The following is an 18207-nucleotide window of genomic DNA, read 5'->3' on the forward strand; positions in this document are numbered from 1 at the left end:
GGGTTATAGTCCTGACCTACAAACACTGTGCAAAAGCAATGAGAAAAGCTGAAACACTAGAATACAAAGAAATTAAGCAAAAAGAATAGAAGACATTTTAATCTAGGATGAGCTCTCTTTCCCTTTAGACCTTAATTTTTGTCACTATGTGGTCCATAATTGCTATGGAGAACTGAACACATACTTAGGTAGATGTTCCGACAATCAGTGGGTAGATAATTATGCTTGTACCTAGGGAAGGAAGATGATGTTAATTTTTATGAATACTAAGCAGAGTACTCAGCATTATCTAACTATTATTCAATATAAGGCTGCTTTTATAAAGTGGAGCCGTTAACATCATTTTCCTGGTATTGTCAAGAGCTGATACTTTTTCTCTCATTAAGACTGCAATTAGATTCTTTATGAATCCTATTACAAATCTGCATTTTCCCACGGTTAAAAAATTTTTTTCCGACTGAAAAGTCACTATCTTTATTTCAAAGGTTGAGGAGAATTTTTCTGAAAATTTTATTTTTTATGCCAATATTTCATAAGCTATTAAGCTATTCTTTCATTTTAATTTGAGATACCATTTATTTCTTTATGCTCTTCTAGATACAAATGGCTTGTTAGTGCCCATTCAAATATTCCTTGCAATTAATCATTTGTTGAATTTCAGAAACTAGCTGTATTTCAAAAAACATTTAAGTACATGTGGTTTTAATGATTATTCTTAATTCACTGTTATAAGATGCACATAAGCTTATTCACTTTTGATGACAGCTTTCAACTTAGGAAGAACATAAGGAATCTTCTATATTTTGTCACTGGAAACTTACTTGGATTAAATGGTAAAAACCTATTTTTTGGTAAAAATACAGACTTTTCAAATCAGCTTTGCAGGTTTGTGTGATTCTTTTTTCCACTTAGTTTAAAAGTAAGCACAGAATGCATAAAATGCCGTTTTTGAGTATCAGGCCACTGAAAACATTTTGAATATTGACCTACTGACACCATTATCACAAAAGAAATGGCAGAGTTGAAAGACCTACCCCAGTCACAAGCCTGAATTATTCCAGAAGAGTCTTGACTTTGCCTGTCCCCAAATACTTGCATAAACTATTGATGCAAAACTAAAATAGAGTTGCCTTTGGTCTTTGGCTTTCAAACTAAATGTGCATGTTATCCGGAACGATCATGTCTTAAAAGAGAGAGACGTTACATACAAATTAGAGAAATGTTTCGGCCACAATTTTCCTGTAGGGGTTAAAGACATTTTCAAAGGAATAATAAATGCTTTTTTCTCCCCTTAAATCACATGCCCTTTCAAAAAACTACTGCCTTTCCTATAGAGCTGTCTGATCCGTATCATGATATAGCAATGCTTTAGGGCATTTCCTATTTGACAGAACTAACCGCTCAGTCTTAGAAATCCTGTTTCAGCATGGCAGGATAAAGGGGCTTCAAAATCCATTATTTTAAGTCAGCAACATTACTGCGTCTCACACGTGTTGTTAGGCTGAAACTCAGAGCAGTGACAATACCAAAATGCTTAAGATCAAGGACGCAGTAGGAGCTCAGAGGTGTCTCTTATGGCCAGCTAAGAAATCATCCTCATGGAGAATTAAAGGAAAAAGAAATAGAATCTAACCCTGGTACAGCATTTGGCAGGGCAAAAGCCCATTTGCCAGCACAGCTATTGGAAAGCAAGCTAAACAAAACAGATGTTAATGTTTCCATGTATCCTAAAGTTCCTCTTGCATTTACTCTTCTGTCACTATGGATTTACCTGAAACATGAAGATTGCGCTGAGTTCTATAAAACACAAGACAAACTGGCCTGTAACATACAGGAAGGAAGACAGTTAACATCAGTATGAGTGATGAAACGACACTGTGAACCCATCTGAAAGTCCAAGTCAGACAACACTGTGGCTACCACTTCTAGGCGCTCTTAGATAACTGCCAGCCCCAGGATTTTCTACAATTACAAGAGAAAGTGTAAAGCTAAGCTTACTCCTTCTTTATACTGGTATAACTTAGCTTCAGACATACCTCTGAAATTTCTGATCTATCTTCACTGTATGGGCAACAGGCCACAGCATTAAACACAAGCTACAGTAGAAAACATTGACGTGTAGGCCATACCTCAGAAACTCAAACCTCTTTACAAATTGCTTCACAACATTCCTGCCAACAGAAAAGTATATTTTATAGTAGAGGAAATTAAATACCCAAAGGTGAAAGGACATGTTCCAAGAAAGGTTTGCAAGCATAAAATCCAGGTCTTCTGATGATCATGTGAACATACCACATGATCACTCTTTCCTTCCCTGCATACAGAGCTCTTTCAAAAAGAAATGACTTTCTGCTCTTTCCTTTACAAAGGCTCAGTTACAGAAGGACTTGCAAAATAGTCTGTCTTTTCTCTCAGGGCAAGTCTATATGCAAAGCAGCACAGTGTAATGAAAGATGCAATATTAAACCTATTTACATAGCCAGTGCCTCAAACACAGGCTGAACCCACCAGAGCCAGGTTTAGAGGGTGCTCAGAGTAGCCACATGCCAGCTTAACCCTGCACCTCTAGTTTAGCTACGACAGCTTTGAGGACTGCCTGTGTGGTGACTGGAGCTCATGCAGACGTATCTGAGCAAAGGTGCTCAGCTCAGATACAGCTCCTAGTGTTGCAGCAAGGGCTGTAAAACCCACCTGGTAGCTGAGGACATGTCCACAAGGTGAACTGTACAGGGATGCCCAAACCAGGGGGTCCATGCTGGCTTTAGAGCAAGGAGCTGCATAACCACAGCAGCCCCATGCGGCACCCATGCCAGTAAGATCACAACTCACCAGTTACCGCTGGTGAAGGTCTACTCCTTATAGCAAAAGCTAATGTCATGCAGGCAGTAAGACACCGCCCCTTGTACGTGTATTGGCTCAGGTCTCTCAGCACCTCGATCTAACATATGGTACTGACCTAGCCTTGACTAAATACCATGTTATCGCGGTTATATTGCTCACACGTAATCCCAGCGCTAGGTAGCTGAAAGCCAGTTCAGAGATGCTTAGAAAAGCTTTAATTACAACCCACTTTTATCTACAGAACAGAATTATGCTTACAAACTGGTTATTTAAGAGAGAAAAACATGAATCACACAACAGGGATGAAGAGAAGTTAAATATCTGATAAATCACAAATGAGTTAACAAATATGATTAAGTCATTTTATCTTTACAGATATCAGTTAATTCTCTCTCACATTATGAATTTTAAATGGGAAAACACTAGTACTCTTACAGTGAGAAAGAGAAAACTGAGGCAGAGCAGTTAAGTAACTTCTCAGTGTTACGAAAGAAAGCACAGTCAAAGCTTAAACTGGAGTTTATGAGTTTCCTTCCTGTGAAGCCACAAGAAACTCACTAAATCATTATGTAGACTGGACATCTTGCATATTTCTGCACTGAAAATCTTCCTGATATTTAGTTATTTAGAAAGGCATTTAGTAATGCCTTTTTCCATTGGCTCCCCTCTGGAGGGAAGTATTAATTGATGAGTAAAAATATCAGAACTTGTCTCAAGTACACATTATAGCACTGAAACCTTCCCACAGAACCAGAAATCACTGGTGTGAAGAAGGCACAGCTCTTCTCTTCTGACCCAGCCACTGTCCTCTGCAAATTGTGTGTCCAACTGGAAAATTTCAGATAAGTAGTAAAGTAAGTTGGACTAAAGCAATCAAAGACTGGATGCATAGGCAGCTTTGGGATTTATTTAAATCAAAGGTGCAAAGTTTAGTATAACCAAAAATAAAGAGAAAAATGTGTACAGGAGGCTTCCACTCCTTGTTGGGTGCATAATAACCTCAAAAATATGGTATCAGGACTTAGTAGAGAATATATAAGGAGTTGAAAATTAGATAAATTAGCAAAGAAAGCTATACAGCTTAAAGGGGAGGAAATATGGAAATACAGTAAGAATTGCCAAAAATCAAGTGGAGTTACATTTTGAAAAGTAAATTAAATAAAATAATGTTGAGTTATAATTTGGTAAGGTTGTCGTTAGATTTGTTTTACTCTTTACCTAATCATCAGGTAACCCTGTCTTTTTGAGATAATGGACAGTCTTGTCTTTACATGCTGGTTTAGCTTGATCTTCTAGCATACTGCCACTGAGTCATTGGCTCTTCCTCTACTTTCCCTCCCAATGAAGTTAGCAGAAATGCTGAAGAGTAAAAACGAGGAAATGAATCCTTGTTTAACCCTTATATTTATGCTGAATCATTAGTTCAGACTTGCATCAATCTTAAAGTCTTATGGTAACTTTGAAAGTCTTGTTATGATAACTCTTTTTGCTGAAATACTTCAGGATGATCCCGAGGGGATCACAAGAAAAACTGTCAAGCTCTTCCTCAAAATCCAGTTTACAATTACTTTTTTTTTTTTTTTACTAATATGCCAAGATCTTTCCAATTTTTTTTTTATTTTTATTTGACACAATTGTAATATATAAGATTGTTAAGAAGGGCAGAGGCCCATGTTGTTCTTCCCACATGCTATCAGATAGAGGTAAGATTTACCACCGAATCCTGCAGGAGTTAGGCAGGCACAACTTTATTACAGTGACATCTCTTGCAGTGTGGAGGAAATTCCTCAATATGCAGTTCTTACTTTCCACACGCTCAAGACTTGTCTCTCCTATTTCACCACACACATTTTCAACTAGTCTGATGTCATTGCCATGTTCCTTGTGGTATTTCTAGCCTGAAGCTCTTGTACTAGTTTCCATTAGCTACTCCCTGCTGATAATCTGTCCTCCACATTCAGAAAGTATCTATAAATATTCTTAGCTGTCTTCAAGGACTAAACAAGTCAACAAGCAGATCTGTGTCATGAAATAAAAACAATAGCATATTTAATATAATTTTCTTCCAGAATAGCCTGAAGAGTTTTGCTCAAGGTATTAAATTATCTGGTAACTATTTTAATAAAAACAGGAACTGCTGAATTCAGTCCAGTAATTCCCCATACTGCTTTTTCATCCGTGTCTGCTATTTACTAGGACTTACTGTAATTCTGCAATTGATTTGTTACCTAATGAAAAAAAGACATGGAAAATTCAGTAGTTCCATATAATTGTTACCAAAGTGTTATGAGAAATAAATATCTTTATTCTACAAGTCACTCAAATACTAGCACCTTTCTACAAATGCATACACTTTAGCTGGCTTAGAAAGAAAAGCGAAAAAGACAAAGTCAATGAACAACTTATTTTGCCTAGAGAAAGACTGGTATTTGTCCTATCTGATTGCAGATAAAACCTATGAAAGAGCCTGTTGCCAAAAGACACTATTTTTGTCCATATATCTATGTTAACAAGTCCATCAAGTGGAAACAGTTACTTTTGTCACCTAGAGAGTTTGGGCGAAACAGTTAAGCAGTTAATGCAGTTCCCCAGGTGCAGTACGAAGTTCTGGCAGGAAGACTTTTGGACAATAATTGCATCTACACCCTTGCTTTTGCCAGAATAGATTAACTGACCAACAAGATGACTTTTTCACTCCTCTAACTGACAAAACTATGCCAGCAAACTTGGAAGACCACAAAAAGCTTATGATGCTTAATGACAAAACATAAAAAAATGACAGCTGAAGAACTCAGTGAGATGAGCTAGAAAGTTCATGTGTCCCAGAGCTATTTTTCAGAGGATTTGTAGGCTCTGCAATGCAGCATTTGCTTCAGTTCACACTCACTAAACAATTAGCGTTGTAAAATCAGAGTGCTACAGTTGAACAGACGCGGCGCATGCCTACATGGGCTCTCATAGCCCTGCTCTTGCCCACCAGAAACAGAGCCCTCGACCCATAGAGAAGCCAGTAATCCATGGCCAGCTGGCTCCCAGCCAAAGCTAGTAAGTAGGGTAGTACAACCTCAGAGGATGTGTTTCCCAAGACTATGTAGACATGTTAAGCATTTATGGACACTGTAAGCAAATATTTATACAGGGACATTTTTGTTCATGGCTTTTAAAGGGGCAATAACAAAAAAAAGAAAAGAAAATATCAAGTAAATTTCCTGGAATATGTGCTCTTTCTCTTGAATAAACACAAGAGAGAACCCATCCAATTGTATTTCTTTCCAACATAAATTAGCTGCATCACTCACATATATGATTTGAGTGATGACTGCTTTTTTATAAACCCTTGGATTTGGTACAAACTATGTGGAAGTGATGTGATCAAGGGTGGAATTTGGACATAGTCCATGTGTGATTTGGTAATTTTGCTGTCTCTTCCAAATTCTCTATATTTACTATAGGAAATTGCTGGAGTCCCTCTGGATAGCAGGCAACCCTCCAGCACATCAAAAGCTGCCCCAGAGTCAGTGCCATCTGTGAACCGGATTACAGCACGTTCTACTCCATCAGTCAGGTTTTCGATGTTAAAAAGCAGTGTCCCCACAATCCACCTCTGAGGAAAACTGTTCACAACCATGTGGCAGTTAGACCTTGAACCATTGACCGCTACCCTTTGAACCTGACAGTTCATTCAGTTTTCACCCACCTTGCAGGCCACCCATCCATACTGTAGCTCCTCAGTGTGGCTGCAAGGATGTTATGACAGACTATGAAAGGCCTTGCTAAAGCCAAGGAAAACCACATCCACTGCTCTGCCTTCACCCTCAGAGCCAGTTTATTCATCACAAAAGTTAATTGGGTAGAAGAAATGGTACCAACTGGCCATCTTTTATGAGACTGTTGAGCAGTTAAAACATTTATCCAGGAGGACTCCTGTCATGAGATGACTCGGACCATTGCCCCCACATCCCAGGAAAGTACATCCTAATCAGCAGGCTATCAACAAGCCTCTCATGAGGCAGTGATTATTCCTCTTACCCTGTTTAATTTTGGCTACTTTATAGTCAAAAAATGCGAGAGAGAGAGAGAGAGAGAGAGAGAGAGAGAGAGAATGAGGACAAAACAGGAGGGAGCGTTACATGATAGCAGAGAGATGACAATTTTTCCTTCTGAGAAAAAAAACTGAATTCAGGTTCAGCTCTGTAAAATGACTATGCATTCAGATCACTACCTACGTTCATAAACAGTACTGGGAGCAAAGACTAAAACCTAGAGCTGTCCTCATTCAGGGACTTGCTGTCAGCAGTGAGCTACAGAACATGACTCCTAAACACACTGAGCAGAGGGATGGGAACTATGCTTCTCTGCTTGGCCAAAATCTTTCACCTCTTGCAATGCACTGAATTGCAGTGCCTCAGTTCCTAAACTGTTTTTCCTAGGGAACCGTATACCCTGTGGAAATGAAAGAGTTTGTTTTTCATGTGACTTGGTCTATTAGCTTACAAATTTTGCCTAACATGAAACTTAGATCAAATGTGTCCAAGTGATAGCTCCTGGACCAGATACGACCTATGAGACAGCTCTATCTGGGCTCCTGCCTTTCTACTGCAAGATACAGGGAATGGCAGTTTGGCCTGTATAAGCCACTCCAGCAGCCAAATCCCTCTTCCAGCAGACATCACATGCTGAAAGTCCAAACTGCAGGTGCTCAATTCGAATAGTGGTGGCAGAGCATGAAGAACACCTTTCACCTTCTGTGCATGTGCAATTTGGCAATTTGGCATAATGGCATAAAAGGGGGAGTCACTGCCACATTGATACAGGTTCATTCAGTTTATGAGTTTCAACCCTAATTACTCTTACCTCTCCTTTTATCATTATCACTTCTCATCCCAGTTTATTTTTGTTGCAAGGTCCACCAATAGGGATTTTTTTTTTTTTTTTTACTATGCCTATCATTCAAAACCGTGAGGTCCCACTTTTAGTTGGAATCCTTTAATATAATTGCACTGCATATAAATAATAAAGATTGCATTCAGAAAACGTTTAACAGGTAAAACAGTGACAGATCCAGACTTGCATAGTTAATGATGTTATTTGGTTCATTTCACATCTTTTACTCCAATATCACTGCAACGGATCCATTGGACCCAGTTGATGTAGCCTATTGTACTGGAGTCAAATTCGGCTCCAGTATGACATACAGTCTAATAAATACTGATTATCAGCTTTTTTAGTGGCAGACAGAACATGTTTCTATTGAGACAGTAGGTACTAAATAAGACCCTGCTTCTTGGAAGTTTTTTTTCTGGTACACACAAGACATTCTCTTCCAGAAGGAAGAATGTGGTAGGTAAACAATAAAAATGAGTGCCTGGGAAGGACCACGTTTCACCCTTCCCTATAGCTGTCTCTCACAAAACATGTAGGGACAATAAATGAAACAAGAAACTTCTCAGCGCTATGATATGTCAATATGATCGTTTACCTTCTTTTCCTTTTTTGCTGTAAAATATTTCAGGTAAGATTTTTTTTTTTCAGGTCCAAAAACTTCAGCTATAATTTAAAGAAACATGAAAGAAGAGAAAGGCTAGAAAAGATGAACAGGAATAGACGGTTATCTTAGGATATTTTAATTTCCTAAGATCTGTGTTTCAATTCAATAATTGGAACTAGTTGCTTCAGGCTGTTTTTCCTACTTCAGTATATCTGACCATGACAGCAAATAGTTACACGAACTTCTTTGCCTATTGGCTGCTTTGCATACACCGTAGAAAGACAAGAGAGGGAAAATTTCTTTAAGATAACTGAACACATTAAAACTACACTCAGCCTTAACTTGAAATGCAGTTTCCAGGGGAGTTCCTCTCCCATGAGTTAAACTGAAGGTCCCACTGGCTTTACTAGGCTTGCAATCATGCCCAAAGGAATCCAAGAGGGGAGCAGCACTGCTAACAAATCGGGGGCTTCTTTCTTAAAATCTATGGTAACCCATACATTTTCTGCCTGATTTAACATGTCTGTTTTAATTTCCAGCTCATAATTAGGAAATAACAATTAATTACCACCAATATAAGTCTCACCGTTACATTCATACTTTTCTATACAAGTCTATACATTGCATACATACATTGAATTATTTCTATCTTTAGGTGACAGCTAGCAAGTCACTTCCCCTCTCTGTGCAAAAGTTGTCCTGTGTATAAAATGGTAACTATGACGCTGGATCTCTTTTTAAGGGGCTGTGAGAAACACCTGTAAGAAATGCTACAAAAGATGCTATGATTATAAATAACCATTATTACCATTTATTATTATTATAATCATTAAAAGCATTTCCATAGAAGGTAGCAGCAAACTAAATAAACACTAAAATCTGTGCCTACTGAAACGTGGAGAGGGAGGGGGGTTACTAGCATTAATTTTTAAAATATTCCCTGCTTATTTAAGACCCCCATCACTGCGAGAAGGTGCCCGCAGCCCACAAGTCTCCCAGTAAAGCCCAGCACTCTCTGTCCTCCTCAGTGAATTCGCAAACCCAAATTGTTGCACGTTTATGGAAACCTCCCCTAACACTATATTCTTCCTTACTGTAACCCCGCATATGCAGCCTGATCCTGTGGGAGCAGCTGCCGCTGCCGCTGCTGCAGGGACCAGGCAGGCGATGGGAATTACACCCACTGTCAGGGCCAGGACAGCTCTCAGGAACCAGCCTGACCTTGCAGCACCTGCCCTTATAACGGAGCAGTCCGACAGCTGGTGAAAATTCACCACAAACACTGGTGAGCCTTGGTTTCTCCCTGGAGGTCTTGCAGTGGTGACCCTGTGAGTGGCAGTGTGCTGCAGGCAGGTCACAGGGAGCAGTGGGCTGTGGGCTGTGGTCGTGGGCTCATTGGGCTCCGTGGCTGCTAGGCAAATTGTGAGTGAAGCTCGTTGAAAGCTTTTGAGCATTGTCCAGGTTTCAGCTGATTCTTGTTCTGACAGTTTTGCTAGATTTTTTTTTCCCCACAGTTATCATCCTGGAAAAAATCCCAGCTTTCAAATGGGTATTTTAAAATGCATTTAATTTTCTCTTGCACAGTGAATTAATTAATTTTAATACCTCCCTTTGTCCCCAGACTGCAGACTGATGGGACAAGTGGAGCTAATGGACCTCTTAGCCAAGAAAGAGTTTCATTTCAAAAGCTGAGGTGGAAATTTTAAATGGCCCCAGAATGGTAACCCTGTTTTCTGGGTCAACTCCACATGGCATGAAATAGCCTAGCATGTCAGAAAGCCTCATCATATTAGATTAGTCCTAACTGACAAAAATATGATCCTTGGGTAGCCAAAATGCATTACTGCTGTCCCTTCTCAGGCTCCATGTTAATTCAGAACACAATTTGAAAACAGACTGACTCATGTGGACTTAGTAAAATATGAACCATCAGAGGAATCAGAATCTCTCAAAAAGAAAATATCAGTTTTTAAAAATTACAACACTGATATACTAAAAGCAAAATTAATAAAAATGCACAAAAATTGGTCATTTTCCTCAGTGAAAACATGTTGGCTGAGAAACAAAACATTCTTTGTATTTAAATTAAATTAAATTAAATTAAAAAATCAACAGAGAAGGAAAAGGCAATGATTATAAATAACATGCATATAGCCATGTGAATAGAAATATTTTCACTGTGCTTTTAAAATTTAAGTTACAAACATTTTCCTGTTTTTTTTAAAAATAACACTCCTGTGCACTGCTAGGAATAAAAACAATCCTGACAGCATCACACTTCTGCAAAGAGCCTCAGCAGTAAAATGGGCTGTACTCCTGATTGTGCAAAGGGATTCATTTGCAAAAATACAGAAATTTATTTGCTGAGTTGGCCTCTACAGCCAGAAGATGAAACTTCTACAGAATTTTGTCAGTGTTAAGCCATGTGCTGTGTACCAGGATACACCCTGATGACTGCTCTAGGTTTGTTACTTTGGGGGTGATTTCTAGTTCTGTTACTGTTTACTTCTAGTTTTGTTACTATCCTTAATTTCAAAACACTGCTAATAACAGTGTTAGCACAGAAGGGACTGATAAAGACATTATTGTAAAAGAAATACATAGAAGAACAATAACTTAAACCCAAACAATTTTAGAAACAGTTCTAGATTATTTTTGAAAACAAAATATTTGCTACTAATAGTTTCTGAAGCAACTTGAAAACAAAATCTGGTGGGGCAATGGCAATATATTACCTCCTGTTTGGCTAGCACAATGATCCCTATTAATATAGGAAACATAAGGCACACGCATAGCTGTGACCTCTCCTGCAATGCAAGGGGAAGAAGCCTTCTTTTGCTCTAGTGTCAAATCTAAAAACTCTCAAATGCTTCCTATCACGTTGTTTCCTATTTACCCTTCTGCATCTTGCCTATTTCTGCTGGGGATGAGCCAGACACTTTCTTTAGTACAGGAAAGAGAGGTTGAATTAGGAAGGGTATTTGCCTTGCAAGGTCTGAAATTACGGTCGTTAAATAAAATGGCACATCTCCCTTTGACAGGCCTCTGATAGGACCTGGACACCACATTTCAATACATGGAGCAGCTGCTGAAGAAGGGTTTAAGAATGGGCATCTTAACAGAGAGAGTCGGTAGTTTTGGTCCTCTCCTCTCATCAAAAGCATATAGCAGAACTGGCAAAAGTTCAAAGTAGGAACGGTAATCAGACATGTGGGATGGTGTCCAGGAGAGGAGCAAGCATGTACAGCAGCACTTTTCTGCCTGGAGAAGAGATGACCTGGGGGAAACGTAAGAGGCCTACAAAATCACAGCTGGCCTGGGGCAGTAGAGAGGGATCTAAGGTTTGCTGTCCTTCCAACACAAGGGGCATGACAAGGAGTTAGGGCAGATAAGCAAACACAAAACAAAGCAAAAAAAAAAAAAAGATGGTTGGGCAGTAAACCAATGAAACTTGCTGCCAAAGTCATGGCTGCACTGTTGTACACGCAAAAAATTTACATGGATTCAAAAAGAGACTGAACAAATACCTGGAGGAGACATCTCTTAAGGGTTATTATACAGACAGAAACCATAACCAGGAAATCTCTAAGCCAAAGATAGCTTGAGGCTGGGAGAATACCCAGGGGAAGTATCACATGTACGTGCTACCCTGTTCTTACTCCTTCCTAGAGTAGCTGCTTACAGTCCCTGCTGAGGATGCGACACAGGGCCAGCAGACCCTCCAGCTAATCCAGTATGACCATTCTTATGTTCTTATTACTAGGTTTATTATTAGGGATTAGCACTTAGGCCTAAAGTATTTTTTTTTAGAAACAGGGCTGTTGTATTCATTTCAGATGTATATACTGACTGTAAGAAAGCTGTTTCTAGCTCAGCTTTTACAGAACAAAATACCGGTGCACAGCAGGCCACCCCCTTTGATGTCGATGAAAAGCTCTCCAAATGCTGTTTATCAGTTCTCAGCTCATATCTGAAGCAGAATTTTGGAGCTGAGTTACCCTGTGTGGCCTGGGGGCAGGCACCCATGCGCACATCATGTCTGACTGCTGAGCATGCAATGCTGACTGCTGTGGGACGTCCACACCGTAAGCCTTACGCGAGAGTCACTCAGAGACCTGCAAAGTCCTCATGTACTCTGCATAGTATTGGAGCAAATATATGTTTTCCAGAAAACCTTGGTGAAATGAGCCACACAGAGGGCTCCGAGACAGCACTGACATATAGGCAGAGATGAATTATCAGCGTGCATAGTAAGCTTACCTGTGCTGCAAGCTTGCTCATAAAAGAAGCAGCTCTAAAGCAAAATGTATTGTGCAGGTTGAGACCTTCAAAATTTCCCCCCAAAGAGCCTTATATATCGGTGAGCTCCCCACCTGGACCCAACAGGCCAACAGGGGCCGTGGGAGCCCAACAGGACCCCTTGGCGAACGGCTGTGGGCAGAGCTCAGCTCCCTTCTCCCTGGCACTTGCTGCTTCAGGGGACCCATTCCAGCCCCATTTTCTTTGCATTTCTTGTGTTTGTCAGATATCCAAATACTCTTGACAGAAACTGTCCTAGATAGCTGAGGAGTAAGTAAACCACTGTGCTGAGTTTATAAGCACGATATGATTTACAGCCCAGCCTTCAGTTTGTGTCACTCTGTATGTTGGGAAATGAGAGTCTACAGGAAAGTAACGTTTCAGTTTATTACTTCTGAAAAAAAACATGCTTTCCTCAGCAATCCATATGCAAGTTATGCTGTCTTCTCAGAGCACTTTAACTGCCCTCTGGTGTCTTTCCTCAAAAAGCAGTCTTTACTTGTACCATCAATCAGCTGTGAACAGAATCTCTAAGGCAAAATCTACCATCACAAAAGGAGCTCTGGTTTAAAACTGCACTTAATTCAGCCCTCAGATATGGGAAGACTGCAGGCAGTGTCTGAAGACCAGCAAGAAGAGCAGCTGCACCCTGCGTTACTATATCATCTGTGTCACATCACAGACGTAAGGGCACTACCACAAAGTACAGGGCACTTCAGTCACCATATCCATTCAAATCCTCTGCCTTTAAAAGTACCAAGAGGCAAATACTAAATCTTTGCACTGAGATCCGGACCTATCAGGCAATATCATCTTTAGATTACTTCCAGCTAGGACTAGCTTTGATGAGACAACAAAGTGAAAAAGACTGCATCTCCCGTCTGAATATAAGAGTGTAAGTATTAAGTGTAATGTTCACTGCCACATAGTATGCAGTCTTGATTAAAAAAGTCTTTGTAATATTGGGTTTTAACTGTTAGTCAGTATTTCATGTTAGGATCCACAACTTTCTTCCTATCTATCAAGTTTCCAGCACGCTTTCAGATCTCACGGAAATAAGTTCACCATTCTCCATTCTCTCAAGTTAGCCAGTACCCCATACTGAGCTAATTTCCAAAGAATAACCTGATATTAAAAATAATGCGCTACCAAAGTTTATATTTTTGAACTCCAAACTATTTTAAAACTATTTTAAATGAAGAGCGCACACAGCAAAAACACAGACAAAGAGCAGAGTGGAGAAGGACCAAAACAGGGTCTTACCCAACGATCTCTCCTTCGTTTGGTTGGCCGACCTCACCACGGGAAGGCTTGCTCGCGTGCGGCTGCCCCGAGAGAACGGGGTTGGAGAGTCACCTTCAGACATGGCTTCTAAGGAGTCGGCAGATGCTTCGGAGAGATGCTCTGTCTGATCACCCAAAGTGGGCTGTGGGCTCTGAGACGGCTTTGGGCTTCTCGTCTGCAGAACAGAGTATTTCATTATTGGTCTACTGAAACCTGAACATGCGGGAAGGAAACAAAGAGAAGGACAAAGTCCAAACTTCTTCAGATATTGGAATCCTGAAGGTGACCTCTGTGCAGGATTTTAAGAAAATAGTGTCCTTGGGTGTTGTGTTAATATTTTTATTGCTGTACATCCACAGCGTAAATGTTGTTACCAATAGGTCCCTGGGGATAAGATGTGCTAAGAACATGTATGGTATTTCCATTCCTTGCTGCTCAAACAACCACTACAGCATAGGCATGTGTGTAAGCACGTGTACAGGCATGCACACGCACACATACAACCTGTAAGATCAGAAACTTATTCATGGTATTTTCTTAAATCTGCATTTAAACTCTCAGTATTTAGAAGCATGAAGAGGGCACCAGCAGCACACTAGCATGTCAACTCTATTTAAGCCATGCAAAACTGTATTTATAATGAAGAAAAACATAAAATGCTGCTACTATCTTGACAAGTCTACTAAGAAAAATACCCCCAAAATAAATGTTGTGATGTAATAGTAAGCTATCAATCTCAATACCTTCTGCTGTGCAATCTGTAGAAGGTATAGATTATGCAGCAAGGCCAGATTAGCCTCTCTAACATTTGTACCTGAAGTCACAAATAACTTTTATGCTTTTACTTTCATCAGCATAAATCAGAAATGTCCTCATTAACTGACCAAATTACCTATGATTTTTACTAGGCAGTCATACTTACTAGTAAATTGCTAAACAGTATCTGAAAAGATAGACTCTCTCTTGGTAGGAATCCATCTCAGCACTTACACCGACTCTTATCATTGTAAGATCTGCCTAATAAAAACACTTACAACGGGAGATACAATGTCCTGAATGTTTTTTTTGCTGACTGCTAAAGACACTTACAATGTCACTTGCAAAGAGAGGATGCATTAAATATACTGTTCGCTAACCCTCCTCAACCATCCGTTACTATTAGTCTGGAAGAATAATTTTCCAGTCTCTCAAGTAAATTTTATATTGTAACAGACTAGGACAGACACTGTACAAGCAGAAAGTCAAAGCAAAGCAAGCTTACTTTGTCCCAAAACTAGTATGAAAATATGAACTTCAAAATGTCTGTAATCAGCACCAGGCACAAGATGTCATAAAATATATCCATTTTACTTTTACCTATCATTTAAGGTCAGATACTAGTACATTAAAAATCCCCTACATTAACGCCAACCTTAGGTTTGAACATTCTGTCAAAATCCAGAAAAGTTTTTGTTTCTTTCTGGAAGGTCAGGATGACATATCTTGCTGACATCTGGTTCCCTCGGCAATTTTTCAAGTGAGATGAGATGAGCTTGTTTCAGCAATAGCATGGGTCATATAATATTCCCCATGTGACCTCAAATGTATGAACAACTTTAACTTTTGTTAAATTTTTCATTAATGGCTGTAGAGCCCCTTTGTTGCCAAGCTGTCCACTTCCTTACAAATTATAATAAGTTAGAAATACCTCGGGAGAAAGTTAAACCCTCCAGAACGTTTCAGTTTTGAAATGTTAATATTAAAATATTAGGTATTATCCAATGTCCTGCAGTGAAATATTCAAAAGCTTTGACTTTTTTGCAGGAGTTAAAGCTAACAACATTTGTTCTCAGCAACTAAAGTATGCTTTGAAGTGCCCCTGACATGGTCAGCGCTAGTCTGCAGGTTGTAAGCATAGAGGCTTGTGCCTAAAATATTACAGTGGTGACAAGTGGCCTGCAAACACAAAGAAAGAATTTGATTAGTCAGTACTTCTTCATTCAGATTTCCGAAATGGCTTGGGAACCATCACCAGTAAAGTTACCTTATTCACACAGGCATATTACAGGAGTACTGGGTGACTGCAACCCCCATTAGCACCAGCAGCTGGCCACAGTTGTAGCTGGGCAATTACCCAGCCGGCGCAGTCAGCACACAGATGGAGCCAACCCCTAACGTTGCGTTTCCCTGGTTCTCCATGAGCAGCTCCTTAGGACCGGGCACACGGCCGCTGTGACTGTTCTGCCACTACCGAAAGCCCGCGGAGCAGCCCTCGCTCCACAGCCCAAATCCTGCCACACGAAGAGGCTTGCCAGAGGCGACCAAAGCAAGGCAGAATCACATAGCAGATTCCGCTCGGACGTGAAGCTCAGGCCTCCTTCTACCATACTCCGGGGTAAGTACATACCATTTCCACTACAGCAAGTGGAGCAACACAAATGTAAAACCAACGCGAACTCTTAATCAGCTCCACAACATATAAACATACCCTTTGTTAAAGGCCTCAAGCCATTTGCCATGCTCAGCGAGCGCAAATGTTGTATTTCAGGAACAATTCTGAATTTTAAACAGCTCGTAAAGAAGTCCCAAAACATAGCTACAATAATGGCTGATCAAGGAACTGAGAGATACGAGTGCATAATTGATAGGAAAACATTTTTATTATTGGCAATGAGCTATAATAATCAAGCGAATTTCAAGGCAACCCTGCTTAGGAAAACCCGCCCATGAAGTGGGGACAGGGCAAGCAACGCCTGTGGAGCCATAAACTGCAAGGACTTGTAAAGATAGATGAAGAAAGCAAGGCAGAAACCTTCAGTGTTGTGTCAAAATTCTGTGTGTTGATTCCAAAATCAAATAAGATAAGTAAGACAGATAGCAAAAAAATATTTACTAAATCATACCACATACATTGTTTTCCCTAAGGAACATTCACTAACATATTTAAAAACTATTCAAACACTTACAATAATATTTCAGGAAGTGTCCCTTTAAATATCCAATTTCCTAGAGCTAGCATGCAGTATAAGCATTTACAAAGGTAAATATTCACCATATTCCAGGTTCCAGGGGCCACCCAAACCCAACCAGAGCAGCAGCACGGGCTGCTGCTCCTAGAGGTGAGACAAGACCGTAATTCTGCACGTTGCATGAATCCAGTAAAAGCAATGAATCCGACTTTAACATGTCTGGGTGGCTGCCACTTTAATATGCCTGCTATCAAAGGCCAAAAAGCATAATACTCAACCCAGAAGAAAACTCAGACATTTCATAAAAGAGCAGTAGAGAACAAAATCAAGTCACTGTAACAGATGCTCCAAACATGAATACAATAGCAAGGAAATGCCAGCACCTTTCTAGCCACATATGGCATAAATGCGAGAAAACACAAGAGGGCTCAGAATAAGCCAGTACTCTCAGTTTCCCCCCGTGCCTATTTAGCAGTTTCCTCGGTCAGTGCTGGTCTTCCCCCCACAACTGTGTATTAGGAGACATTCCGCTGCCTATAAGTTTTGTGCAATACGCTTGATTTTTCAGCCAAATGAGTAGAGCTTATCTTCTTGAGGACTTGGCTATGTTAGTCCTGGATAAGAAGTTCAGCAGAAAAGAAAGGCCAAAATAAGGATGAAAGATGGCAGTGAAAATTTTCATATAATGCATAGCCCTTTGAGATTACTATTTTATTCCATTTTCTTAGTATACAAGGATACACACCCCTTCTTAGGGTATGCACTTAAGTAAAACATAGGGAGTAGCAGTTACAGAAGCTCTGGCATCTTCTAAATACTCTTGGTATTTTATCAAGGATTAAAACTGTGGTTAATCAAGCCTCCTGTTTGTCTGTTAAAGTTTGTCCAAAGTGTGCAACTTTAATGTATCTGCATGAGTTCTTTCACTGAATGGGAAAAAGATGCAAAAAAGTACAGGGCTCTTTACATTTAATAAAATTTCAAAAAATTAACAGGAAAAACAGAAGGTACCTGAATAAGGAAAAGTGAAGTGCTGCAGAGATGTCAGTCAGAGCAATATAGAGAGCAGTCACTGGGCACCAGAGATGTCCTACGCAAGCTGGTTCTTCTGTTTCTTTGCTCACATCTACCTCCATTAATCCCTTCACCCCTTTGTTTTACCCAGTTTTATTACTCTGCTCTTTATAACTTCCTTCCATGCTCATTTCCGGTTGTTTTCCATACTAATCCATATATCTGAAAATTTTTACATTCATTTCCTGTCTAAAATCTCTCCTGCAAATTTACTCCACACATTTTTCACAGAATAATAATTAAAAAAAAAAACTAGGAAAAAAATCCCTCCCA

The 18207-nt window shown here is 39.8% G+C and overlaps 1 protein-coding gene across 10 annotated transcripts in view; it reads right to left on the reverse strand.

Moving 5' to 3' along the window:
* Positions 1-18207, reverse strand: part of KIAA1217 (KIAA1217 ortholog) — a 248783-nt gene that overhangs the window by 86858 nt on the left and 143718 nt on the right. For 9 of the 10 annotated variants that reach the window (XM_068934551.1, XM_009673633.2, XM_009673631.2 and 6 more), the window contains one exon: positions 13892-14087. In XM_068934551.1, coding sequence (XP_068790652.1) covers positions 13892-14087 — 196 coding nt within the window. Of the gene's footprint in view, positions 1-13891; positions 14088-17871; positions 17991-18207 lie in introns of those variants that run through there. The other variant, XM_068934555.1, reaches the window with a different exon arrangement.

The sequence above is a fragment of the Struthio camelus genome, chromosome 2 (genome assembly GCF_040807025.1).
Source record: "Struthio camelus isolate bStrCam1 chromosome 2, bStrCam1.hap1, whole genome shotgun sequence".
In the NCBI taxonomy this organism is placed as follows: Eukaryota; Metazoa; Chordata; class Aves; order Struthioniformes; family Struthionidae; genus Struthio; species Struthio camelus.